This window comes from Pelobates fuscus, chromosome 11 (genome assembly GCF_036172605.1).
Source record: "Pelobates fuscus isolate aPelFus1 chromosome 11, aPelFus1.pri, whole genome shotgun sequence".
Classification (NCBI taxonomy): Eukaryota; Metazoa; Chordata; class Amphibia; order Anura; family Pelobatidae; genus Pelobates; species Pelobates fuscus.
In genome coordinates, this window is record NC_086327.1 from 66,241,004 (window position 1) to 66,268,641 (window position 27,638).

The following is a 27,638-nucleotide window of genomic DNA, read 5'->3' on the forward strand; positions in this document are numbered from 1 at the left end:
CCACAATACATACACAAACCCTCTCTTCTCCTGTACTGTCTTTCCTCCTCAGAGAGGCGGGTATACCCTATCTGCATAGGTTCAGGAAGCAAAGATACCGTGGAGTCAGGACTTGGAAAAGCGGGGGCTAACCTAAAAGAAGGTCTCCGGTTCCTCTCTCGAGTGTTCTGTCTCTCTCTTAAACGTTCATCTATACGAGAGATGAACGAAATTAAATCCTCTAAATTCTCGGGGAGTTCTCTGGTAGCAACCTCATCAAGGATTACTTCAGATAAGCCATTCAAAAATACATCCATATACGCCTGCTCATTCCACTTGACTTCTGACGCCAGAGACCTGAACTCTAGTGCATAATCCACCAGTGTTCGGTTCTCCTGTTTCAGACGCAACAGTAATCTGGCTGCATTAACCTTTCTACCTGGAGGGTCAAATGTTCTTCTAAAAGCAGCTACAAAGGCGTTATAGTTATAAACTAATGGGTTATCGTTCTCCCATAATGGGTTGGCCCATCTCAGAGCTTTCTCAATAAGTAGGGTGATAATAAATCCTACCTTTGCCCTATCTGTAGGATAAGAGCGAGGTTGCAATTCAAAGTGGATACTAATTTGGTTTAAGAAACCACGACACTTCTCAGGAGCCCCACCATAGCGTACTGGGGGGGTAATGCGAGAAGAAGCACCCACTGTGGCTACCTCTAGACCTGAACCGACAGGAGAAACAGGGGTATTACGTATCTCCTCTGGTGGGTTATTGGCACGAGATAATAGAGCCTGTAGCGCAAGCGCCATCTGATCCATTCTGTGATCCATGGCTTCAAACCTAGGATCAGGAGAAGCCAGCTGACTGTTTGTACTTGCAGGATCCATTGGCCCTGTCGTAATGTCAGGATCGGGACAGGGATCCAACACGCAGAGTACAAACAGTAGCCAGATACGTATACCGGACCTTAGAATGGCCGGACTAATGTAAGTAGTACAGTATAGAATGGTCAAAGACAAGCCGAGGTCGAGGGTAACAGAAGACAGGTAAGCGAGAGACAAGCCGAATCAAGGGTAACAGAGATAAGCAGAGTAAGGTAAACAAGCCGGGTCAAAACCAAAAGGGATGATAGAATACACAAGCACTGAGTGACTAGAACAAGCTAGAACCACGACAGGGCAATGAGCTAATGAAAGAAGCTCTGTTAAATACCCTGTTCAGAGAAGTAACCACGCCTCCGAGGCGTCCTGATTGGTCCTGCAGCAATTGAGTGACAGGTCGTTCCGGAGGAGTGTCCTGATGACAACTTCCTGCCTAGATGCTGTAAAAGGCAGTCACTCCCTCGCGGCCGGCCTTGCATGACCGGATAGACCGTGGGGAAGGGAGCCATCAGGCCGTCTGGATGGAGGAACAGCTAAGTCTCTACCTCTTTCGGAGGTAGAGACCACAGGTACCCTGACAATGAGCTACTCACTTGGGGAAATCCTTCCATCTCGAGTTCTCTGCAGTACAAGGCTTAAATAGGGTCCTAACATGAGACACCTGTGACAGGGGGCGGTGCAAAACCAAGGAGCTGGCTAGACTCCTAAATATATATGGGAAAACAAGGGGCTGGCTGCACTCACCTCAACATGCTTAAATTGGGTGCTGCTGGGGGCCAATAAGTACAGTAAAAATAGAAATCCAGCGCACTCACTTATCAGCTAAACAGCTACTTTGATGCTGACAGATTTGACTAGTTTTATTAAAAACACCTAATCTAGGCAAAAAATAATGGGGGTTTAGTTACACTATCATACATTGCATAAGCCTGCCACAAACGTCAATGTACCCCATCTTTGGCAGGTCCTACTCTCACTACCAACTGTCTACTAAATGAGCTACTCACTTGGGGAAATCCTTCCATCTCGAGTTCTCTGCAGTACAAGGCTTAAATAGGGTCCTAACATGAGACACCTGTGACAGGGGGCGGTGCAAAGCCAAGGAGCTGGCTAGACTCCTAAATATATATGGGAAAACAAGGGGCTGGCTGCACTCACCTAAACATGCTTAAATGGGGTGCTGCTGGGGGCCAATAAGTACACTCACTTACTCACTTACTCGTTCTAAGCATAGAACTTCCTCAGAACCTCTTCAATTATAAAACAAATCACTTGTGCAATACAAATATGCAGTTTGAAAAACCTGCTTAAATCCCACCCTCCCACAGTCCCAATATATAGGGCTCCTCTGTCATTGGTGGTATGGTGGGTGTGTTCCTGGTCAGTTCCATAATTGGAATTACCATCATGCTTCTCAGCTGCTTGATGCCGCTCATACCGCTCAGCTGTTCGCTCTCCCCGTTCCGGGATGTGACGTTTGCGTTGCATGGAACACTTCCGTGTGTTCCGAAGAAGTCACTTCCCCTGTATGTATAATGAATAGTTGCACAAATGCGTAGTGATGATATTTCCTAACTTAGTCTCATAACGGTATGTTAAGAGTCCTCATTAATAGAGAAATCTAATTATGTCAATAGGGAAAGGGACACTACAAGGAGAGATATTTGTTAGAACCTATCATTGGTATAAATCATATACATATTGGTGGAAACAATAAAAAATGATCAGACTGTACAACAGCTTAACCCTTATTCTTAAAAAAAAATCTGAATTTGGAAAGTGCTTTGGAAATTTTAAAATACATATTCACAAAATGTGTGTCAAAAAAATACCATAGATTGTTTACATTAAATGTATTTAATAATAATGCCACATATCCAAAAAAAAAAAAACACATTACTAATGAAACATATTTTAAATGAAACAAATCAAATCTATATTATTATTATTATTATTATTGCGATTTATATAGCGCCAACATATTCCGTAGCGCTTTACAATATTATTAGAGGGGGGATTTGACTATAAACAGGACAATTACAAAAAACTCACAGACACGAAGGGTTGAAGAGGGCCCTGCTCAAACGAGCTTACAGTCTATAGGAGGTGGGGTATAAAACACATTAGGACAGGGAAAATAAGTCAAAATAGGTGGGAGTGAAGCAGAGCTGGAGGACAGAGTAGAGTGCTGCCCTTTAGGAGAGAGCAAGAGACAGGTATGTGAGGTAGAGGTTAGTCTGGGAGGCCATAGGCTGTCCTAAAGAAATTAGTTTTAAGGCACTTCTTAAATGATTGAAGACTAGGGGAGAGTCTGATGGCGGTAGGCAGGCTATCCATAGGACGGGAGCCACCTGTGATAAGTCCTGGAAGCGCAAGTTAACCGTACGGGTACGAGCAGCGGACAGAAGAAGGTCACGGGCAGAGCGGAGAGATCGAGAAGGGGCATACCTATGGATCTGTGAGGAGATATAAGAGGGGATAAGATTATTCAATGCTTTATAGGTATCCTATAGGATACAAGAAGCCAATGTAAGGACTGACAGAGGGGTGAGCTGTGAGAGGATCGACTAAAGAGGAAAATCAGTCTGGCGGCAACATTCATTGCAGACTGTAGCGGGGCAATACGGCTATTGGGAAGACTAATTTGGAGAGAGTTACAATATTCCATGCAAGAGATTACTAGAGCATGGACAAGCTCTTTAGTAGCATCTTGTGTAAGAAAGGGGTGGATGCGGGCGATGTTTTTGAGGTGGAATTGGCATGATTTGACAACAGACCGGATGTGAGGCTCAAAGGTGAGGCCAGAATCAAAAGTAACACCAAGACAACGTGCTTGTAAGGATGGGCTGATATGGGTACCGCCAATCTGAAGGGAGAGCAAGAGAGGAGGATTAATATTAGGAGGAGGAAAGACAAGAAGTTCTGTTTTGGAAAGATTCAGCTTCAGAAAGCGGGAGGACATCCAATCAGAGATAGAAGAAAGGCAAGAGGTGACATGTTGCAGGACATCAGGGGAGAGGTCTGGGGAGGAGAGATATATCTGGGTGTCATAAGCGTACAGGTGGGTATTTGAATCCAAAAGCGGTAATAATCTTGCCAAGAGAGGCAGTGTAAAGAGAAAAAAGAAGGGTACCAAGGACAGAGCCTTGAGGGACTCCAACTGAGACAGGACGAACAGTGGAGGTATCATTAGAAAAGGAGATGCTGAATGAGCATTGGGAGAGATAGGAGGAAAACCATGAGAGGACAGAGTCAAAGAGACCGAGTGATTGAAGAGTTTGGAGAAGGAGAACATGATCAACAGTGTCAAAAGCACTGGAGTGGTCAAGAAGAATTAATATGGAATAGCGAACTTTGGATTTAGCTGTGATATGGTCATTAGTGACTTTGATAAGGGCAGTCTCAGTAGAGTAGAGGGGGTGGAAGCCGGACTGAAGAGGGTCGAGGAGAGAGTAGGAGTTGAGGAAGCAGGCCAGACAGGTGAAGACTAGTCTTTCAAGAAGCTTTGAGGAAAAAGGGAGCAGGGATATAGGACGATAGTTAGAGGGGGAGGATGGGTCGAGACATGGTTTTTTTAAGATGGGTACTACAGTAGCATGTTTCAGGACAGCAGGAACAGTGCCAGAAGAAAGAGAGAAGTTGAAGATGTGTGTTAAGGAGGGCACAAGACAAGAAGAGAGAGATCTAATAAGGTGAGACGGGACAGGATCAAGCAGGCAAGGAAAGGATAAGTGCAGTCACCTCTTGTTCAGTAACCTGGGAGAAGGTCGGAAGGGTTGGAGAGGCATGATCCAGAGGGAGGTTGAAAAGGTGAGGGGCAAGGTGGTGAGAATTATTTCCTTATCTGTTCAATCTTGTCAGTAAAGTAGCAAGCAAGACTATCAGCTGTAAGGTTAGTTTGGGGGGTGGCCACAGCAGGGCAAAGAAGAGCGTTAAAGGTATCAAAGAGACGCCTGAGATTGTGGGAGCATGAACAAATAAGAGAAGAAAAGTATGACTGTTTGGCAAGGGCAAGGGCTGTGCTGTATGAACGCAATATGAATTTGTAATGTAGAAAGTCTGACTCGGTGTGAGACTTCCTCCAGCAGCATTCAGCAGAACGAGAACATCTTTGCAGGTAGCATGTTGATTTAGTGTACAAGGTTGGGGATGTGTATTTGGAGAGGGGCTGAGGTGAAGGTAGAGTTATATGAGGAGATAGCCAGTGAGGGACATGAGTGAGCAGGAATGGATAATAGTTGGGAATTGATATCAGCTGACACCTGCTGGAGGTTTATAGAACTCTGGTTGTTGGCATGAGAGCAAATGATAGGAAATGATGATCTGGGAGAGGAAATTGAGTGTTGCAGATGGAAGAGACTGTACAATCATGAGTGAAAATAAGGTCTAGAGTTTTGCATGCTACATGGGTGGGGGAATTAGCCCACTGTTACAGCCCAAGGGAGGAGGTAATAGAAAGTAGTTTTGAGGCTGCTAAGGTCAAGGGTGAGTTAATGGGAATGTTGAAGTCTCCAAGAATTACAGATGGAATGTTAGAGGAGAGGAAGTAAGGAAGCCAGGCAGCAAAGTGGTCAAGGAAGACGATAGATAACCGCAATGTTAGCAGAGATGGGTTTAAAAAGGCGTATTGAATGAATCTCAAATGATGAGATGGAGAGGGAAGGGGGTGTGGGTAGAGGTTTGAAGGAGCAGTGAGGTGAGAGCAGAAACCCAACGCCACCACCTTTATTTTAAGAGTTTCTTGTGTTGTGGGAAAATTGAAGACCACCAAAGGATAAAGAGTCAGGGGTAGCAGTGTCAGAGGGAGAGAGCCATGTTTCAGTTAATGCTAGTAATTGTAGGGAACAAGAGATGAAAAGATCATGTGCAGCTGTGGATTTAGTAATACTGGAAACAGAGTGTGCATTCCAGAGTGCAGTGTGGAAGGATGATTTAAAGGAAGAGTAGCGTGAGATGGGTATGAGATTGGAGTGATTGTTGGAGTTAGCACATGAAGGGTTTGTAAGTGTGGGACAGGGGTTTGGAGAAACATCACCAGCTGCTAGGAGTAGAAGGATAGAAAGGAAGAGAAGATAGGAGCAGGATTTAAAGGTTTTGTGAGAGTGTTTATATTTTGAGGATTTAGAAAGAGATGGTGGACATAAGTTGGAAAGGCACTGGAGAGATATGTTGGCAATGAGAGAAGTTAGGGTGAAGATAAGGACTATGAGGGAGAACATTTTATAAGAAGAATTATAGATGTTATATTATATAGAAGGGGAGTAGGAGTTTCAGTAATGCAGAATTAGATAAGATTGTATATTAGAGTTACAAGAGAGGTGTGAGGGGTTAAAAGGCCAGAAGTGTGATAATTAAGCAGGTGATGAGTGTTTGAGAGACATAGTGTGTTTGGACTGTCAGGTAATTTGTCCTATCTATAAATGTAATGAGAAACTTGAGGTGGGGAGGGGTGGGCGGGAAGCCATCCAAGAGAGCTACCTCTGCATGAGGCTTGCAGCTGCAAGTCTTGGGAGCTATATGCTGGTGTGTGTGAGACCCAGGCTGCAAAAGACAGTCTGGGTTAGATCAAACAGCAATTTAAAGGTGGGGAAGACACAGATATTGAGGTGAGAAATGGCAGTTAATGAGGAAAACCACATAAACAGAGGAGAAAGTATTTGAGATTTAAAGATATGAGGATAGGTCATAAATGGTGAACATAAATTAACAAGACTATCAGCCTATCTCCACATTTAACCCCTTCGACTCCAGTGTCTGTAGCCTATGTATCCAATAAGTTTCCCTTTGGGATAGCTTTTTTACTCTCCTCCTCTCCAATGGGGAAGGACTTGTTCAACAGATAAAATGTTGGAACTTAAAAGCTGGACACGACTGACCATGCACTGGAATCGAATGGGTGGTTAAACCCTTTTTGATATTATTATGATGTTCCATGATTCTGACCTTGAGGGGTCTCTTTGTAAGTCCGACATATTGCTTAACGCACAGACACTGGAGCAAGTATACCACAAAGTCCGTGCGGCAGCCAATACGGGAACTAATGGAGAACTTTTCTCCTGTAATGGAGCTATGGAAAATGTCAAAGTTAATCAAAGTAGCTGTAATGCATGCTTTGCAACTGTGACAACCTGTATAACCTCTATTTGTTTTAATTGGAGGATTTGTTCCTATAGGTTTAATATAACTGGGTGCTATCATATTTTTAAAAAATTTAAATTTTTCCTATAAATCATCAAGGGTTTCTTTGGTAGTGATAGTGCCATAACAGGATCATTCAATAGTATAGACCAATGTTTCTGTAGACATATTTTTATCTCATTATGATGGGTATTAAACCTCGTCTTAAAGGCGTAGTTGAAATCTTTCCTTGTTTTGTGTCCAGAAGTAATTCCTCTCTTTTGGAGGTATTAATAACTCTAACCTCTTTTTAGATACTGTTCTTATTATATCCTCATTGGATTAATTTTTGTTTAAAATGATCTGCCTGTATTTTAAAATCTTGGGTTTTAGAGCAATTTTGTTTAACTCTAGTCAGTTGACTTTTTGCTATCCCTTTAAGCCAAGGCTGCTAGTGACAGCTTGTTTTATGCACATAGCTGTTTCCATCCGTCGGTTTGAAGTAGCCTTTTGTATGTATTTCGCCATCTTCACTGGTAATGGTTACATAAAAAAAATGAATAGATTTCTTATCCCATACAGGCGTAAATCTTAAATTGAAACTATTTTCATTTAAATAAGGATATTTAAATTAAAATAGTTTTAATTTAAGATTGAACTCTCCAAAGGATAAATCGTCCCCTCTCCAAATAATAAGGATGCCCTCCAGCCATGGCAAGACCACACAAAAAGATCTTCCCATCTTCTCATGTACATATTGGCAGAGGTGGGGGCAAACCTGGTGCCCATGGCATTCCCCCTTATCTGGATATAAAAAGATCCCTCAAAGAAAAAAGTAATTTTATTAATTAAAGTTTGAGGGACCTGCATCACAACCCAGGCAGAAAGTCCAGTGAGTTTCGTTAGGAAGCTTTACATAACCCTGTAACTTTTCAAGAAACCATAAACATCTGTACATGGGGAGTACTGTTATACTCAGAAGACTTCGCTGAACACAAATAATGTTTCAAAATGGTAAAATGTATCACAACAATGATACATTTTACTGTTTAAAAACACTGATATTTCTGTTTAGAGAAGACTCCTGAGTATAACATCTTCTCCAACTGGGATTTCCCCGGAATTGCCAGTACAATAGGTGTTCAGCATTTCATAGTCCGGGTTGGGCAAGGCTGAACCAGAGTCAGAGAAGGAACTTTGCATCGGGATGGTGCCAAACCGTGCAGCCTTAGAATTAGAGTCAACCCTTCAAAGCGTTAAAGCTGTCAAGCTGCTGGCAGTGGGTTATGTGACCCCTTAGACTGAAGCCAGTGTCTTTGATGAAGAGTCAGCCAGGGCTAACCACAGCTGTGGGCTAACCACAGCTAACCACAGCTGTGAGGTATGAGATGGGGGCATAAGGGCAAACAAAGGCCCAACAAATGGAAACTGCAGAAATTGCATAAGTCTAAGCCTCACTGACTACATGAGTGCAATTGTGACCCCATCAGATAGAAAACAGGGGAGTGAAGAGTTGGCTTTAGAAAGAAGAAACCCCAAAGAGACCCAGAGAGAAAAAGCATGCAGTCACAGAGATAGGTCCCCATATCCTAGCAGAGAGCAACAAATCCCCAGTGACAGCCCAGCTACAGCCCCAGAGGATTCAAAATCACATAAATACTTGCAATAAATCACTGAATAATGATAGGACATGAATAAAAAAATTAGGAGAGCACTCCAAACCAGAGATAACTCATCTGGAGGCAGCATCAAAGAAACGAATGGAAGAATTTTGAAAGGGTTTTAAATGTCCATTTGTGTTCTGATTGGTTGTTTCTTTGCTGCTGGAGGTGTCACTAAAAAAAGGATTAGGCAAATATGAATTTCCTTGCTGTAAAATTTTATAACATGACAGGAGGCTTCGTATTTTCTTAAGTCTCTCTTTACTAGAACTCCACAGCAGCATAGAAAAACAACCAATCAGAAAAAAGTTAGGTACTATAAAACTCCCCTCCCCATGCTTCATTTCCTCTTTCTTTGCTGCTCCGCAGACAGTACAGGTCAGAGTACCACTGTCTCCTGCTAATATTAGTGGGTGGCTGTATGATTTTAATTATATTTTCAGTGTTTCACTTATTTTTTATTTGGGGACTTGTTTGTGTGTTTTCACTTTATTCACCTCTGCCTATTGCTCTGGGGCTTGTGGGGAGTTTGTTTATTTTGTTATCATATTCATCTCCCTGGGGATTCTTTCCCTCTCTGTCCCCTTTAATTTTCCCTTCTCTGTCCCCCTGGACCTCATTCCTCCGGTCGCGGGGTGCTGTGTTTTTGCTCACACCCGCCGACCGGAGGCTTACACGTGGCCGCCTGCCGCCTGCATTATCCGCGGACCGCATGTCCACTGGGGGTGGAGAGAGCATTGTCCTGCCCCACCTGTGGTTTTCTTCTCCTCCGGTCGCGGTGTTATGGTACCGCCGACCGGAGGCTTTACACGTGGCCGCCTGCTTGCATGCCCGCCGGGGGAGGAGGGAGAATTACGCTGCCCTCCTGCGGAGTCTTGGCACGTGGCTGCCTACCCTGGCCGGCTCAATCCGCGGACCGCATGTGTCCGCCGGGGGAGGAGAGTGCAGTTACAACCCGCTCGCCCTCCCGGACCCTCTCCTCACTGTACATGCCATGTTCTCGTCAGAGGTGACTATTTGCTCTTTTTTAATGTATATCTCACAGATTACTGTGAGCCTTGGTTTTTTACCTGTCAGATTACTGTGTTTATGTGACATGGGCTTTATTGGCATATTCTATCTGTGCTTGCTGTGTGTTTGATTGCTGTGAATTTTGCTGACAGGTGTATGGCACAGATTACTGTGGGTTTTTTGCTGACAGTGTATTTCTCAGATCGCTGTATGTTTTACTGACAGTGTATTTCAAGATTTTGTTTTTTCTGACAGTGTATATGCAGTTTGCTGTGTGTCTGACTGACGGTTCTGTGAGTTACAGGTGTGTATGTACTCAGTTGTACAGGCTCTGTACAAGGGTAGACAGTGCCCGTTAGCTCTCGGATTCATATGCTTCTCAGTATATATTTTTTCCGGTCCAGCTATGAGGTCTCAGATGGGACTGCTCTGGTATGAATTATCTGTCCATGGCATGTATATGGCTATCAGACCTGGCTCTGTCTCAAACTGGTATGGGAGACCAGTCTACGCTGATGCGATACGATTTTATCAGGTTCTTGGGGGAATTCATTAATCTGGCTATGGTTTAGCCCTTCTCCTCGAAGTGTCCGTGATTTCACAACCCTGCAGGTGGTATGATGATGGTAATCTATAATACGCTAGAATTCCAAACAGATCTGTGAGAGCATATGCTTACCTATTCACAGTTCAAGGACAGTATCGCTCAGTGCATCTTACATTCATGGACATGATGGTCACTGGAATACTTCCGCTTATACCCAATACAGCTGGAATACCACTATTTCCCTGCTGGGCACTTAGGGACTGTCAGTCCCGGTTCAGGTTATTCACACGGCATTACGCTGTCTAAAAGGGTTGGTGTCTAGGGGTCCTACATCACAGGATGCTCTGATGCTCTGAGCCTCGTAAGCGCTACGGAATTGGATGGCGCTATATAAATAACGTGTTATAATAATATAACAATAATACACAACCCAGGATTGGCCTGCTATGTCTGTGCCCCCTTGATTGGCCTGCTATGTCTGTGCCCCATTGATTGGCCTGCTATGTCTGTGCCCATTAGAACGGCCTGCTATGTCTGTGCCCACAAGAACGGCCTGCTATGTCTGTGCCCATAAGAACGGCCTGCTATGTCTGTGCCCATAAGAACGGCCTGCTATGTCTGTGCCCATTTAAACGGCCTGCTATGTCTGTGCCCATAAGAACGGCCTGCTATGTCTGTGCCCATAAGAACGGCCTGCTATGTCTGTGCCTATTAAGACAGCCTGCTATGTCTGTGCCCATTTAAACGGCCTGGTATGTCGGTGCCCCATTGTTTGGCCTACTATGTCGGTGCCTATCGGAATGGCCTGCTATGTCCGTGCCTATTTGTTTGGCCAACTACCCTGTGTCCATTCCTGGGGGAATATCACTGAGGAAATGCCAGTGGCCACCAGTGACATAGAAAAAGGCAGGTGTCCAGACAAGCACCATTACCATCCAAGAGGACGCCAGCATACGGCCTTCTGAATATGATGGGTAGGGTGAAGGCCCTACACCTCATGCCTGAAGGGCAGGGTTCCTTATGAGGACCCCGGTCATACATCTCCATGGAGATCTTCGCACAGGCAAGGATCGGTGCTCAGACACCTACAGGAGAACGCAGTGTTTTTTACATCTACCTCCATATATGCTTCCCGGTATCCTTAGAGGTATCGGTAGTTATTTCCTGCGTTAGGTTAGCTCCTGGCTCTGCTCAGTGGGGCTTACCTGTCCTACCTTCCGGCCTGCTATTTGCCTTCTATCTGAAATAGAATTTACGTATTTTTCTCTTCTCTACGTTATTTTTCGTTTTCGTGACTTCCTTTTCCTTTCGCTCGGGTCATCGAGAGGCCTGACTTGACCTCCTCCGACCTCCCGGGCGCTCGTGGATTGCGGAGAACGTCTCAAGCTTTCCTCAGGCTACCAACGGTCATCCTGGAACCCGCGCGCGCGCACGGGATCCGGGCGGTCAGTTGGTAGTTTTCTTTTTCATTGTTGTTTTTTCCGTAGATTGCCATCAACCTTATGCTGATATTAGTATTTGGTGTACCCTGCAATTGGTCACCCTGAGTCTCTAGGGACTCTAGTTTGGACCACAGGAGGGTGCGACCCTCCATCATCTCGATCCTAGAATACTTTATTTTCAGGAACGGAGAGCGAACCCCTCTGATACAGGACCGGACACTGATTTGTTATTAGAGGGCGCAGCCCTCCCTCAACCTCGGCCAGATACTGTACTGGATACAGAGGACATGTTTGGAGGACACATTCTCATAGAGAGAACCGGTCGCGGATGTAGACTCGACTGTTTGGTTATTAACGGGCGCGGCCCGCTCAGGCTATCAGTCGGACGCTATCACGTTAATCGATCACATTAGTAGAGAGCGCGGCTCTCTCATTCACTCAACCATCTCTACAGTGCCGACCATTTGCTCATCACACAGGCTCGTACCTGTGCAGGACATCGATGACTACATAGAGGGGCGTCCCTCCTGCATTCAGATCTGCAATTAGATCTGACGTCCGTGCTACTGATTTCGTTATAGAGGACTGCCTAGTCATGCAAGATATACATTTTAGACTGGATCCCTCTATTCTATCTCCTGTAATGGATCTACTGGATCCAGACCGCTCTAACCCACGCAAGACATTCTCACAGAGGTATAACGGGGGGAGTCTCCCACTTATTTACACACACTCCTAGAGAATATATGGCTAACGGATGGTCCTCAGGTATTACGTGAGTGCAGGTTTTGGTATATTCTGCACCATATAAAACAGAGGATTGCTTTCTGTTTTTGGATATCCAGACCATTGCGGAAAACTGCGCAGACAGTTTCTCCCATATTTAGGTCACAGGAGATACGGAGACCTTCATGGAGCAAACGGGCACTGCCCTGCTCAAGTAACAAGATTAAGGAAGGCCTTTTACCCGGTCTGAAGGTAAATCGTTCGCATGGATCACATGGCAAGACCGGTAACCCCGGTTGTATTGAGTACCCCGGCCATTACGATCTTGGGATGAGATGACAGGACTACCCCATCTCCTCGGAACGCATACCTGGTGATCAGGGTTCGGAGATGGGGGTCCTCCGTCTATACTCTATTTATCCCTCACGGGAGCCGTTTGGTTCTGGATTTGCACTAACCTACTTTTCAACTACCGTCATGGAGACCTACAAGACTTTATGGTGGTACCTGGTGTTCCCCGACTCCTACTCAGACACCTTTCACTCTTAGACGAGGACATATCTGGATAGAAATCTGCACTCCGGTTTGATTATTCCTGGGATTCGCTACTCCCAGTGTAACCGTGGGCGGTTCCCTTATTTACCTCTATAATGTCTTAAAGCATAGAACTTAGCAGGGCTAACCATACAGATATCTTAGCCATAATGTTATATAGTTAGTAAGAGATCCTCTATTTAACATATGTAAATAATTGAGAATACAATATAAAATAAGGATTGTCTTGGAAGCAATAGTTTTGTCTTTTAGATATTTATTATATAAAAATATAAATATAGACATATAAAATCCATTATAGCAGAGTTTATAAGATGAAATTAAATGCTTGCAAATATCATTAATAGGTAAACATACCCTTCTGAACATGTCATCATGTCAGCCTCTCAGTCATTTTAAGATGGAGCAGCGTCTGTCTCCAAGTCTCTCCTCTGTTAGTTAACATTTAAAAGTACACTTATTTATACCTTGGGTGTCGTCATTTTAGAGTCACCATAGTTCATATGAAAAAGTCCATAACTAGAAGCGAGTGCACACGTCATGGGAAACTCCCGGACCTGGGGAACTTCCATCAAGTTCAAGGGACAAGATGGTTTCCCAAAGTCTGAATAGCTTATCTGTTGTTTATACTAAGACGTAAGTGCACAGTCGTGGGAGATTCCCGGATTTGGGGAAGTTCCATTAACTTGGGGTTACCACAGTATATTGTGTACTGAAAGAGTCGTAGTATAGCCTTGAAGCTTGTTTATGCATTATTGTTATTGTAATTCGTCTGGGACAAATTGGCGCAAACATATTATGCACTGAGGTTATTGCTTAAAGAAACTTCTATGAAAAACAATATGTTCCATTTCTAACACCTTGTCAGTTTGCAATATCTCTTAAAGACAAAGTACACAGTTTAAGAAATACAACATTTCATTCTAAAACTTGTAATATTTGCATTTGCCCATAACACCCTCTCCATTAAACTGTGGGCATTGTAGACCATTTCTTCCTTAAATTAGTGAACCAAAGTTCTCCAACAGTCTTTAGGTTTTTTGTGCTCCCAGCATCTTTGATCATTGTTGTAACAGTAAAACATCCGTAGTGTGATCTTTGCCTGTAAAGGTGGTTGATTAAAATGAGCAAAGCTTTTGTCTAGGAAAGAATTGAAAAGAACATAAGTTCCAGAGTAAGATATTCTTGGATGGATCCAGATACGAATTGTAATCCAAAGTTAAAAGTAGTAATTGTATTTGTAATCCAAAGTCTTTAAAGGCCTGTAGAAGTTTACATTCCTTAGATACATTGCTGGAGGTTGTGTTTGTAGAATACCCGGGTATTTGTTGTAGAGTATAGGTTGTAGAGTCCAGCTTTCCAAATATTTGGCTAGAATTGGTTGTAGATATTGAATCAGCATCATCTGTTATCACCGTGGTGATGTTGTTGGTATTTGTCTTTGTCTTTGCTTTTTTTATTTTGTTTTTTTCATGAAACATTTTTACACCGTTTATGATGTGTATAGATTGGATACTCTCCAATATTCTTTTACGGAATAAATTAATTGACAGCATTTCCAAGACATTGTCTTAAGTGACATGGATCCCATTATAGTAAATGTTATGTTGATACAGCAATCGAAGTGGATTCTCAAGAACGCCTCTTTTTGCTGTACTGGAATCTTTGTAACATCTCAGTGATAGACATCTCAATGACATCAGGTGCTGTTGTGCTAAAAATGTTAACAGGTAAAATCTGTGGAAAAATCTTTACATTTGTTATACTTTGTATAATAATGATAGATGAAATAGTAACATAGTTAATCTTTCTAGTGTTTTGTATTAAAGATAAACACCCTTGTATATGATTTAGAGATATAAGGATAATTCGAAGCAGCAACGTATTTACCGCCTTTGTTCACAATGGTATGTAAAATTAAATTCTCTTTAAATGTTAAAAATACTCTTTTTCAAAATCTCTCTATATATTTGAAATAGTTGCTAATTGGAAATATGACATTATTTATCCTTCTTGGTCCTGTTAGGTAGAAGACAACCTATTCCCTAAGTTACAATTAGTAAATATAATAACTATAGTTATTAGTGGCTTAAAATACCAGAAACACCCAAATATTGAATTTTTTTTTTTTTTTTTTTACCAAGATCTGACAGCCATTGTGGAAAGTCACGTTTGTGAGATTGGATGCTTAACAATGTGAATCTTAATTGTTCAAGTATATTTTTCAGTGGCTGTTGGGTGTGGCTTAAGATGATTTGAATGTTTATTATTTCTAAAAGTGAGTTAAGAAAGCACTCAGATACAATATTGAAGGTATTTATATTTTATCTCTACCTTTGTATAGGTGGTTTTATTTACCTTTAATCATCACAAACCAAATAACAATTCCTTGGTATTTGAAAAACCGATAAAATATTTGATTACGTGTATTTTAATATATATACATAGAGTGGTATGGATGTTGAATTTATATCTTTGACATCTTTTCACCAGTTTGCAATAGGTGACCTAAATGACCAATTTCCAAAATCATCATGTATATCACCTGGACAGGTTAATCCATAATACTCTTTTACTTTCCATTGACTGGCCTTAGCTATGGCAGACTGAAAATGTTGATCATTGTAAATAAACTTTATGATAGGTGAAGTAAAGTTTCTGCCTGTCTTTCAGTTACATTTTAACTGTTCAAGTACTTCACATATATTAATTAGATTGTATTAATTATACCACTCTGCAAACTTAAACGAATATCGAGTAGTTTCTGATGTAATAAAAACATTTTACATTTTCTTTTAAGGTTAAAACAATCATTATTGCAGTTGTTATTGTAGTCATATGTTCTTTAACTATCATGATTCAATTATTCATCTGGATAATTAGCTGTTATGCTCTTATACTTATGTCTAATATATTTGTTTGTAGGCCAGACTGCAGCTGCATATGGCATTTTAGCAATAATCTTCAATTGCGTTTCAGATATTCACAGTCTATCCACCTTTGTAATTAACACATTATGTGTTTATTTTATACCATTAGTTATAGTATCTGTATTATATTACACATTGTCACTGACACATTTCTGATACAGGGAAAAAAGTAGCATGATTGCTTTAGTAATTATAATTTTTCTGTCCATGCACCACATTTCTGGAAGTCCAGAATATAGCAAAAATCCTTGGCTTATGGTCCTAGGGAGCCATTTAACGTTTTGATTGGTATAGTTATACCAAAAGAGCAAGGAGTACATCGGTAGATCACATCTGCAACAGAACCATGACAGATTCCTTGTTGTATCAATGTCTCTGTGTTTATGTTTACAGGGGTTCTTTGCTTTGCAAGTATGTAAATAATATGTAGAGTTTAAGAAAAGCTGCAAATCGTGCTTTAGTACAAGTGTCCCATGATGTAAGGTTTCTGACAGATTTTGCTGGTCTTTTATATTCCATTCTCTTGGCAGGGCATCTGCTCTTAGTAGGCCTGTGTTGTTATTATTTATTAATTGCATCAAGGTTTCTTTCGTTAATTGATATGTTTCTGCCGAATTCGAATTCATATGCCACCAAATGTCATTGTAAAGTTCATTGTTACAGAATATTGTTCCAGGATGGTTTTCACTCCAGTAGAAATCTATGTTCCTCTTCTTCTGCTCCTTCCTATTAATCACTTTTTCTGAGTTTTAGTTAACAATCTGTGTCTTGTACTGTGAGGTGCTTTGATAGTCAATCAGGTTTTCTCAGTATTATGTTCCATCTTGAGAAACAGCTGGGTGTTGACAATTATCAGCCTTTATTTCTTTTTCCGGTTATCTTCTGTCTGGAAACATAATAGCAATGTCCAGAATTAGCATAGCACTTCTTTTCAGCATAAGAAGGCTGTTTGCGGTAGTCATTCAATGATAAACTATATTGCATAGTCTTTTCTTACATCACCTTCATAGGTGCATCCAAAGTCTTTCACAAGCATCTGTCCCATCTTTTTCTGTTTTCAGCATGCTTTGCCATCATCGTTGAGTCCATTATTAGGATTTGAAATAGTCCAATCACATCTCTCTCATGTATAATCGTTTTTTGGAATGATCTCAATAGGTTCCTTGTGAAATACCAGTGTAGGTCACATTAGCAATCATTGCACTGTGAGCGGTGTCTCTCCTTTTGAGATAGTTCTTGGAGGCAGTCCTCACGATCAAAGAACTTGTATAATGTGCAGTCTAAGTCAGTTCAGGTGCTTCCTGCTTGTTAACATAATCCCAATGCAGTTTTAAAACGACAGCTAGGGTTGATGTTATGATAATGCTGCAGATTGTAAGAAGGAGACACCATAACCAATTTTCTAGCATCCTTTTGCTTCCATCTTTGCATTTCTTTCTTACTGTATAAGATAATTCAGGTTCAGTCACTGTTTTCTCCAGATTCTTTCTGATAATGATGTTGATTCATTTTTCATACATTCCATGTTAACTGTGAATGTATCATGTCTGTCTGTTCATCCTTCTCCTTCACATTTTCAGGATCAGATGTCAGATCATGATTCAGTCTGTTATGTGGCTATGATTCTGGTGGCTGTGTTCTGGTGGCATTTCTGTCATCCTCTGTTTGTTTTATCTTGTCATCTTTAACAGCATCTTTATCAGTCAGTGGTTCTGTGAACGTCCTGTTAGTAAAATATCAAAACTTACTGTTCTCTGTTGGCTCTGATTGTTCTCTGTAGTAAAAGTTCTCGCAGTCACCCTCTCCAGGACAAGCTGGCCAACAGTAGGAAATAGGTGGTGGTGCATGGTGAGGTGGGCTGGAAAAAAAAATTCCCTAAATTTCTCTTATAGAACCAATGGTGCCAAGGTCTCCCTGGTGCAGAAATATAATTGTCAGTGAAAAACATGTAACATTTCATATGGTGTCTCACCATTTGTATCATCAGGTATGTTGTGAATGCTTATCTGTACCATAGGAATAAATAGATACCACTGTGTGGGGCAAGCAACTGGTAACTTGGTTAATAATCATTTAACCTCAGCATTTTCCCAGACCACAACCCCACTACTTTGGGGGTGGTTGGGGCACTGAAATCCCAAAGTAACCCAAATGTGGTTGCCCAGTTTTAGGTTTCCTTTGCAGTAACTGTAGGACCACCATCCAAATGGATGGTCCTGGGATTATCAAATGCATACTAAGGAAGTGAGACTAGAAAACGTGGTATCAGAGGTTGCACTTCGCACAGGATATATCCAAGTAAACCTGGTACATGCATCAACACATACAAAAACATATTTATAACCATGAGATGTTGGCAAACTTCCAATGTATAGTAATTCAAAAAGTACGTTAGATATTAATATTTCAATAAACAGTACATCAGTAATGTGGCAATAAGCAAATGCTTATGATTACTAAACACATGAATTACAGTATATCCCATATTGGACCATCAATATTCCTTTTCAGGAGTTAGTAGTAGATTACCTCTCTCTATAAGAGCTTGTCCTAGCCATGAAAAAGCTTTTGGGCAAGTCTAGCTTTCCTCTATAGGAAGAACAACCAACATATTACCTTCAATGGTTATTATGTAATTAACCCCTCTAAACGATAGGAGTATTTATGTGGATACTAGGTGGATAAGGTCTGGATATCCTTGCAAGCATAAACTCTGCATCATAACTGAGAGATAGGGTATGCGATGTGATCCAGTGACCACAGACACATTGCATCAAAGTGCCTGTTAACGGCCAACTATATGAGGAGAGGGACCATGCTTTGTTATAAGCATGTCCATACACGTATTACAATGCCAGGCTTTCAATTTGTTTCCACAAAGCAAAATGCAGTTGTGGATATACACACACGACGTATCGTAAGAAAAACTGTTTGAACACCAGACTGAGACTCGAGATCAGTTTACAGTGGACCAAAATAGATAAATGAAATCCTATCAATTAATATACTTCTAATATACTTTCTTTAAATTACTTTATCCTCTGTATTAACTATGAAATATTAAAGTTAAAACAATAACATTTAAAAGCCAACTTTTAGTGTGCATAGGAATTACAAGGCCGTTCGTAGTGTGAGATAAAGAACAGCTTTTTTAAAATCCGAATAGTCTGTGAACACAAAATGACCTTGCGCTGAATATTCACTTGCAGGGAAAAAAAACAAAACCTTTTTTCTTTTCTTTAGTAAATTAATTAATTAATTAAACATAGTTAGAAACTCCCTCAAAGTCCCGATGACTTTGCAAGAAACATGTCGTCCTTAAATACTGGGTAAGTCTATTAAACAGTGAAATAGTAGTTTTACCCTGTATATTATGTTGTCACAGCTATAATGTGCAGTATAACAAACTATTTTATAAGTGTTGTGCAAACTGTTCGTTAAAAGCCAGTGGTCTAGCGAGCTATAGAACATTTATTTATTTATTCTTTAAAGCTCTGACCTCAATTGGTAAAGCAATATTGTAATGGTGTCCATTGCAATCTGCTATCTATACTTGCTGCTCTCAAAAATTCTGAATATGTTCAGAGATTTCTTGGGCAATAATAAATCCCCAAAAAACAACAACTTTGCATTTATGCTAAACCTGCCTGTTGTAAAAGTATTCTGTATATTTCTTGACATAAGTACTTGTACTTAAATCTGTTTAACAAAGCTGTTTATATTGTGGTAAAAATATATATATTTATTATTATTTATTTATTTTTAACATTGCCTAATTTTTAAAGATACCTGCATATTTAATGAAATATCCTTTATATGTCTTTAAGGCATAAATATCTGCAAATTAAGTTTATATACAAAATGCATGTTCTGGATGTTCCCACAATACCTCTTCTATTATTATATTTTTTATTTTATTTTATTTTAAGTGTGAAATCTGATTCCTCTTAGGATGAGCGCCCCTCCTCAGCCCCCCAGTTTCAGAGGCCCCTTTGGAGGTGACCACATAAAAGTATAGATTCTATAAAATAGATGTGAGGGGGCTTTGGACAGTAAAGTTACCTTAATTATACTTTTCATTTAGCAGATATATGATATGCAATGTGATTTAATATATCAGAGTATTATCACTTTAATTGACACTGCATTTTTTTATGCATTCTTCTTTATGCATTATGATTTTTTTTTTTCTTACATTTTAATGTCTGTTTAGAATATTGCAGGCTTTGCAATATCAAACTAATTTTGCAGTATATATATTTACAATGCTCCTACGACTCATTATTATTAAAATAAGCCTCCTTCAGCATTAGCACTATCTACCACTGGAATTAGTGTAAGATACACCAATATGTGGTGGAACTGAATCCCCATATATGAGATTTGAAACTGTATTTTTATTTCTACGCTGTGCCCTAATCTGTATTTATATACATTGCGGCAGCATATAGCTTTTAAAGAAGCAATTATTTCACCCGTCATGTGTGGTTGACTGTGGACTTTTTTAAAACCTATTCTTTATTTTTATTTTTGTATGAATCTGTTTCTGGCTCTGAGAGAGCAGGCTGCTGAATGCATGTAAATGCTCTTACTACCTAGTCTATATACATTTATTTATAAACAACATTGGTGTATTTATTTTATGTTATTTTATGAAAACCTAGTTTATGAAATTCACTGAGATTAAATGTGTCTGATCTGATTACAGTCAGTAGTACAATATCATTGTTCTAATTTCCTTACTGCTAGCAATACAGGTACAGTGGGATAGTACCACTTATTTAAGTAAGCTTTCCCTTTTAAAATTGGTGGATTTTAATCCTGCCATTGCAATAGACTAAAGACTGTACCTGAGTAAGCAAAGTCATTATGTGCAGGAATTGTGCACTTTAAATAGTAGAATACGTATGCTATTCTAGTGAATTGGGCTGGCTGCTTAACACATCATTTAGTATCTTTTGGTCACATTTAAAGCTGTAAATGTATTTAACATTTTATTTAAATAAGCCTTTAATAAGTTCAGTTTAAAAGTTATCAGAGATCCTGTATAGTTACAATTTTATTTTGCCCTCATTTATTTTACATATATATTATTTTTAATCATTTTATAACTATTTATTTTTGCAGAGCATTTAGGGAAGCAAAGGATGAATAACCACTGGTTGCATTTTTTCTAGGAGGGTAGTATAATTTCAACTCTGTTAAGGAAAAAATATGAGCTAGTTATCATATATTATATAAAATATATGCTGCAGTGTACTGCATTGTACTGCACTGAATGTATTTAAAAGCCATGTCTTTCTCTTTATGGCTGTATGTAATAATGTTGTTCATAATTTGGAATATAAACCAACGACTTCTCAATTCCTTGGAATGTTTACATGTCTCCTATCTCCGCAACCTTGGCTGGAAACTCCAGACTTCAAAAATAGTTATGCTGTTATAATTCCTGATTTTCAATCAACAGCTAGCGTAACTGACAATATGGAAATTATCACTGTTTTATAAAACTTTTCTTTTATAGTGGAGATTGGAATCCAGAATGCAGTAATGCAATAATTAAAAGTCCTGTCTGTCTGTTGCATGAATGTTTTCATTAAGCTACAATGCAATTTTCTTTGCATTCTTGGAATTAGACTTCAAATTTCATCGCTCTGTCTTATCAATTTTCTTTTGACAACATTTTGCATTAATCTTTTTCCTGCGCATGCATACTACGCAGCTACAAAGAGAACATACCCCTCTGCCTGCAATCCACTATCCTGGAACTAATGGGCAATGCTGTGCTGGTATATTAGGCATATCAGGGAGTTTACCAAATATGTATATTTGCTCTCTTATGATATTAATTAAGATCCACAAAATGTCAGCATTGTATGCTAATTACAATGTACCTGGCACCTGAACTCAAAGTGCCTTGTACAAGTTCACATTAAAATCATCTCTATTGATGAAGATCTCTCTCTGAGTCTGGGCTACAAATAGCTCATTAGATTCTTGATATTTCAAGACTTGTGCCATGACAAAGTATTGTGTCTTCTCTTACGTATAAGAGGTTACCTGGGTATTTGTTATTGTTTATTTAACGCTTCCAAGTACAAGTCCCTTCATGGTCGCCAATTGTAACCGTGGGCGGTTCCCTTATTTACCTCTATAATGTCTTAAAGCATAGAACTTAGCAGGGCTAACCATACAGATATCTTAGCCATAATGTTATATAGTTAGTAAGAGATCCTCTATTTAACATATGTAAATAATTGAGAATACAATATAAAATAAGGATTGTCTTGGAAGCAATAGTTTTGTCTTTTAGATATTTATTATATAAAAATATAAATATAGACATATAAAATCCATTATAGCAGAGTTTATAAGATGAAATTAAATGCTTGCAAATATCATTAATAGGTAAACATACCCTTCTGAACATGTCATCATGTCAGCCTCTCAGTCATTTTAAGATGGAGCAGCGTCTGTCTCCAAGTCTCTCCTCTGTTAGTTAACATTTAAAAGTACACTTATTTATACCTTGGGTGTCGTCATTTTAGAGTCACCATAGTTCATATGAAAAAGTCCATAACTAGAAGCGAGTGCACACGTCATGGGAAACTCCCGGACCTGGGGAACTTCCATCAAGTTCAAGGGACAAGATGGCTTCCCAAAGTCTGAATAGCTTATCTGTTGTTTATACTAAGACGTAAGTGCACAGTCGTGGGAGATTCCCGGATTTGGGGAAGTTCCATTAACTTGGGGTTACCACAGTATATTGTGTACTGAAAGAGTCGTAGTATAGCCTTGAAGCTTGTTTATGCATTATTGTTATTGTAATTCGTCTGGGACAAATTGGCGCAAACATATTATGCACTGAGGTTATTGCTTAAAGAAACTTCTATGAAAAACAATATGTTCCATTTCTAACACCTTGTCAGTTTGCAATATCTCATAAAGACAAAGTACACAGTTTAAGAAATACAACATTTCATTCTAAAACTTGTAATATTTGCATTTGCCCATAACACCAGAATAGTCGACCACCGTTCCTCCACACAAGTTCAGTTCGGATCCCTGAATGCACGTCCCTTTTGGAGTCTTTCAGCTACCGCGTCCGAGGATTACACAGTTCACTTGGAATATTGGAATCACTTGGGATACCACACTCTTGCCTGCATTATAATTTATTCTCGGAGGAGACATCTCACCGAGTATTGCGATTGGGTGGTGGACTTAGACGCATTACTTGAGATTGAAGATCTGCCTGCAAGGCCACATTGCCAGGTGACCCTGGCACGATCGGTGGAGCAACCTTATACATCAAGAGTTGAGACATGGTGGCAGTGTCTTATCGCGACCCTAAGTCCGCAAATGACCTTCAAAATTTTATAACTGCAAGGAAATGGCTAATAGGTCAGTTTGCCAGCTCAATGGATCATATGTGACAACCTGTTTCCACATACGTCCAGGGGCCTCCCATGGAGGCGGTCGCACAATTTGCTCCCCAACCCTAGTTACTTCACATCTTAATCTAGGACAAAGTCCGAGGTCAGGCCAAAGATCACCTTGCCAATCCAGGCCGACATGTGGAGCAGCCACCCACAGAGCTTGACCTTGTAATCTGGTGTGAGAGGGATTAGAAGGTCGTAGGACAGTCTCATCCATAAGAATCAAGCCTTCATTCGCTGCATGGCCCGATAGTGATGGGGGCCTGGGTAGATGGCCTATATGGATGCAGAGAGGAAACCCACGACGCGAGTCAGCATGCGGAGTGGGATGTGGTCGTGTCATAGAATCCTCTGCATTTCTTTCTGTATGGCGGAGAGTTTGGACTGAGGGAGACTTTGTAAGCATTCTGACACATCTATCTCGAAACCCAAGAAGTGTACCACATGAGACGGTGTGAGGGCCGATCTCTCCCGATTCACCACAGAACCCAGGGACTCGAATAAGGAGATTGCAAAGTGCGTCTGATATCTCAGCCTGAAGGCCTCTTCGCAAAATATCAGCAAATCGTCAAGTAAATCGTCAAGGTAGATGAGGTAGTGAATTCCCCTGAAACGGAGACGAGCCTCCCCTGGTTTCAACAGTTTGGTGAAACATCATGGGGCCGAACTCAGCTCAAAGAGTAGGCATGTAAACTGGCAATCCTGCCCTTCCAGAAGAAACTGAGGAAACGTCGGCTCACAGGGTCCACTGGAACGGACAGATGCTCATCCTTCCAGTCTAGGCGTGTGAACCAATCTCCAGGCCGGAGGAGGTCCCGAAGCAGATGGATGCCCTCCATCTTGAAATCCCAGTATATGATGAAAGCGTTCAATTGTTTCGGGTGTATAACTGGGCGGAAGTCCCCTGACTTCTTCTTGACAAAGAAGATGAAGCTGTCGCCATCTGGGGCCCATTGAACTGTGCCCTTCTTGAAAAGGGCCTAGATCTCAGCGTCCACTCATGAAACAGAGTCAGCGTCTGGGTAGTATGGAAATCTATTACGTAACCCCGGACCGTTCGCAGGATCCATGGGTCCAAAGAAATGTCCCGCCACCTGTCGAGACAGTAAGACATTCTGCCAGAATGAGAGTGGTAATTTATAGAAACAGGGCTCACCTGTGGGCATTCTGGCTCATCCGCAGGCTCAGCTTCCTCTACCGTGCTCCGACCTTTGGGTGGTGAAGGTCCTGGAGGAGTAGCTGGGGAAGAATGAAGGTGGATGGGATCCTCAATAGACAGAATCAGCCCGCGTCACAGCCCCACTGTCGTGCAGCCTTGCCAAAAACCGGAGAGGGCCTCATGGAAGGCTAAGCTTTATTGAGAGTCTATAGAGATTTACTGGCTTGTGAAGTCCTTTATGAATGGTTCACCGAACAATAGGCCCTTTGCCAAGGGGCCCAGTTCCTTCGACCCCAGGTCGGAAAGTTTGGCGTCCATACGTAGAAGGACCGCCTTCCTCCGCTCCGTGCAGAGCACCACATTGGAATTGCCCAGCAGGCATATGGAACTCAAGGCCCAGTCTTGTATGCAATACAGTTCCAGGTGTCCTGAGAAAATGCCTCATTGGCATACAGCAGAATCCTGGCTAGCGGCCCCAGTATATCCAGTAATTTATCTTGTGCCAAGCGGAGGCTGCTCTCTTCCCACAAAGGTGACCACTGCCGATTGGTCTTGGATTGTAGGTTCTGTTCCTGAGTAGGGTGTCCATAATGGATTCAGTCAAGCTTCTATAGTTCGACACCTACGGGACAGGAGCACAATTCACCAGGTGCATATAGGGGGCTCACCCTGATTAGATACCCCTAGAGGGGCCTCACCCCAGTGCACTGATGTGGTACTAGATATTACTTGTGTGTACTTAAAATGAGCGGTTCTCCTTAAGGAGGATCAGCAATAACACAGAGGGGCTCACCCTTAAATATGGTGTTTATTGTATGCAGTGTGGTAAAATAGACCGTGTACTTCTGCAAGGACAGTGGCATAGTAAATGACCTATATCAATATCACAATACAGTTTTGACTACCACTGGGTCCCCTGGAACTCCAGGAGTAGAATCTGGTATCCCTACACAAACTCTCCCCCCCCCCAAGCAGGGTCCGAGATCGGGATAGGGGTGGTCGGAGACACTCTCCCCTCCACCCCCTGCTGGGTCACCCGCAAGCCCTGGCAATTACTGACAGCCACAGCCAGGCTGCGTTGTAGGCTGCGGAAGGCAGGGAGAGCTAAAATGGCCTCCGGATCCAAGATGGTCATCGCAAAATCTTGCGGGACCATCGGAAACGTTCTCCGCAATCCCTGTACTCAGAAGAAACCAGGGGAGGCAGAAACGAAGCCTCCCGAGGTCCCTGAGCTGTAGATGCTACTAAGAGGCAGTTAAATAAAGGAACCCCAAAGGGAGTTCATCATCTCATACCAACTGTCAAGCATGCTGGTCATTGAGTCAACCATGAACTCCTTTAAAATATGAGGTCAATAGCTAAAGCTTGGTCGAAATTGGTTTATGCAATAAGACCATGATCCCAAGCACACCAGCAGATCTTGAATTTTGTAAATTGTGTAACAGAATGGCTGAAAAGGAAAATAATCAAGGTGATGCAGCCAAAGTCTAGACTTCTACCCGATTAAAATGCTCCTTCTCCTTTAGATTGACCAACTTCCTTGAATCCCTCTTCAGTCTGGATTCTACACTCATCACTCTGTTGAAACAGCTCTGACCAATGATTTAATCACTGCAAAATCTTAGGGTTACTACTCTATCCTTGTTCTCCTTGAACTTTTTGCTGCTTTTGACACTGTTGATCATCATCAGCTTCTCCTTATCCTCCATAATCTCGGTCTATGAGATACTGTTCTCTCCTGATGCTCCTCTTATCTCTCCCAGCACTATTTCAGTGTTGCCTCCTCTCCCCAGCCCATCTCTGGTTCTGTTCCCCAAGAATGTGTCCTTGGTCCCAGTAAACTCATCAGCCCCTATGGCTTCCAATATGAAGGTGACATGCAAAACTATCTGTCCTTTCCTGATCTCTCACCGTTTGTCTTGACTTTTGTCTCAGACTGCCTCTCTGCTATTTCTAACTGGATGACTGCTCACTTCCTTAAATGTAAGCTGCCGAAAACAGAACTTTGGGTCTTTCCACACTCAAGTGTTGCTACTCCTGCATCTGTTTCCCCCAAAGTCAACAGAATTACTATCAGCTCTTGCTTGCAGCCTAGGTGTTCTCTTCAACTCCAGGTGTTCTCTTCACCCCTCATATCCAGTAGATAAACAAATCTGGATTCCTTTCCTGCAACTGTCATCAAACAAATAAGAAAACAAAATACAATACACTAAGCTCTCAGTGAATACTATTCTAGCAAACAACTTTTCTACCCTAGCCCTGCCTTTTGTGTCACTATACCCCACTACCTCAGGATGTTATCTCATTTGAGCAGAGCCCTGAAGCTCCTCCTATGTGTCTCCTCCTCCTTCCTATGTGCAACTCGTCTGATTACAAATATGTGTCTGTTAGTCCACCCATTGTACAGTGCTGCAAATTTGTTGGCTCTTTATAAATAATATTAATAATAACTGAATTGTATTTCATTGAAGCTCAGTAATTTTGTATGTTACTGTGAGTTGTTTTGCTGCGGGGCAGGAGCAAGGAGAGGTTCCTCCTTCAATTCTTGCACCACGTCCTGTATTTCCTATTTGCACTCCTTCATACTGCTTGACATATTGTGCTCAGTTTGTGAGATGACTATGCTGTTTTATTAATTTACTTCTTCTTTTTTTTTTTTTTGGTTCACAGCAGACATCTTTGAGAGTTTCACAGATCATCCACCGTTGATCCTGCCTTGTGACAATTTCCACCTTCAACTCTCTAAGTCCATAAAAAATGATGCCTTTCACAAACTACTTTGTCAACTACGATATTTTGTTTGGGATCTGGAGCAGAAATCTCTGCCTGCTAATCAGAGAACCTCATACAGAATGGAAAGCGATCCGTAGAAGAATTCCTTGAAAATTAAACATCACAACAAATGTGAAAAGGATTGGTGAATGCTTTTTCGTAACCATAAAGAGACACTGTGAATAATGTGTCTTCCTAGTTTCATTTTACAAAAAGTTATTTCTGCAGAAATTGCACTTTTAAAAATAAACATTGACCCCTCTGGCTGTCAATCAGGCAAGCAGTTCTCTTGCTTCCTGGTTGGTTAGCTCAGTGGATTTAAGCTCAAAAGGCATGAAATTGCTCAGAACAAAAGCAAAAGTTTGTGATTTAGAGCTGAGTTAGAATGGAAGGGCTTGCAAAGGCTTCTGAAAATAGAT

General features: G+C 41.2%; 1 protein-coding gene across 3 annotated transcripts in view; it reads left to right on the top strand.

Moving 5' to 3' along the window:
* The window catches only part of RASIP1 (Ras interacting protein 1), a 1,304,986-nt gene extending 1,277,595 nt beyond the window's left edge, over positions 1–27,391 (top strand). For 2 of the 3 annotated variants that reach the window (XM_063436332.1, XM_063436334.1), the window contains one exon: positions 27,118–27,391. In XM_063436332.1, the coding sequence (XP_063292402.1) occupies positions 27,118–27,317 (200 nt within the window). In that variant the 3' untranslated portion in view covers positions 27,318–27,391. The remainder of the gene's footprint in view (positions 1–27,117) is intronic. The other variant, XM_063436333.1, reaches the window with a different exon arrangement.
* Positions 27,392–27,638: the final 247 nt, after the last annotated feature.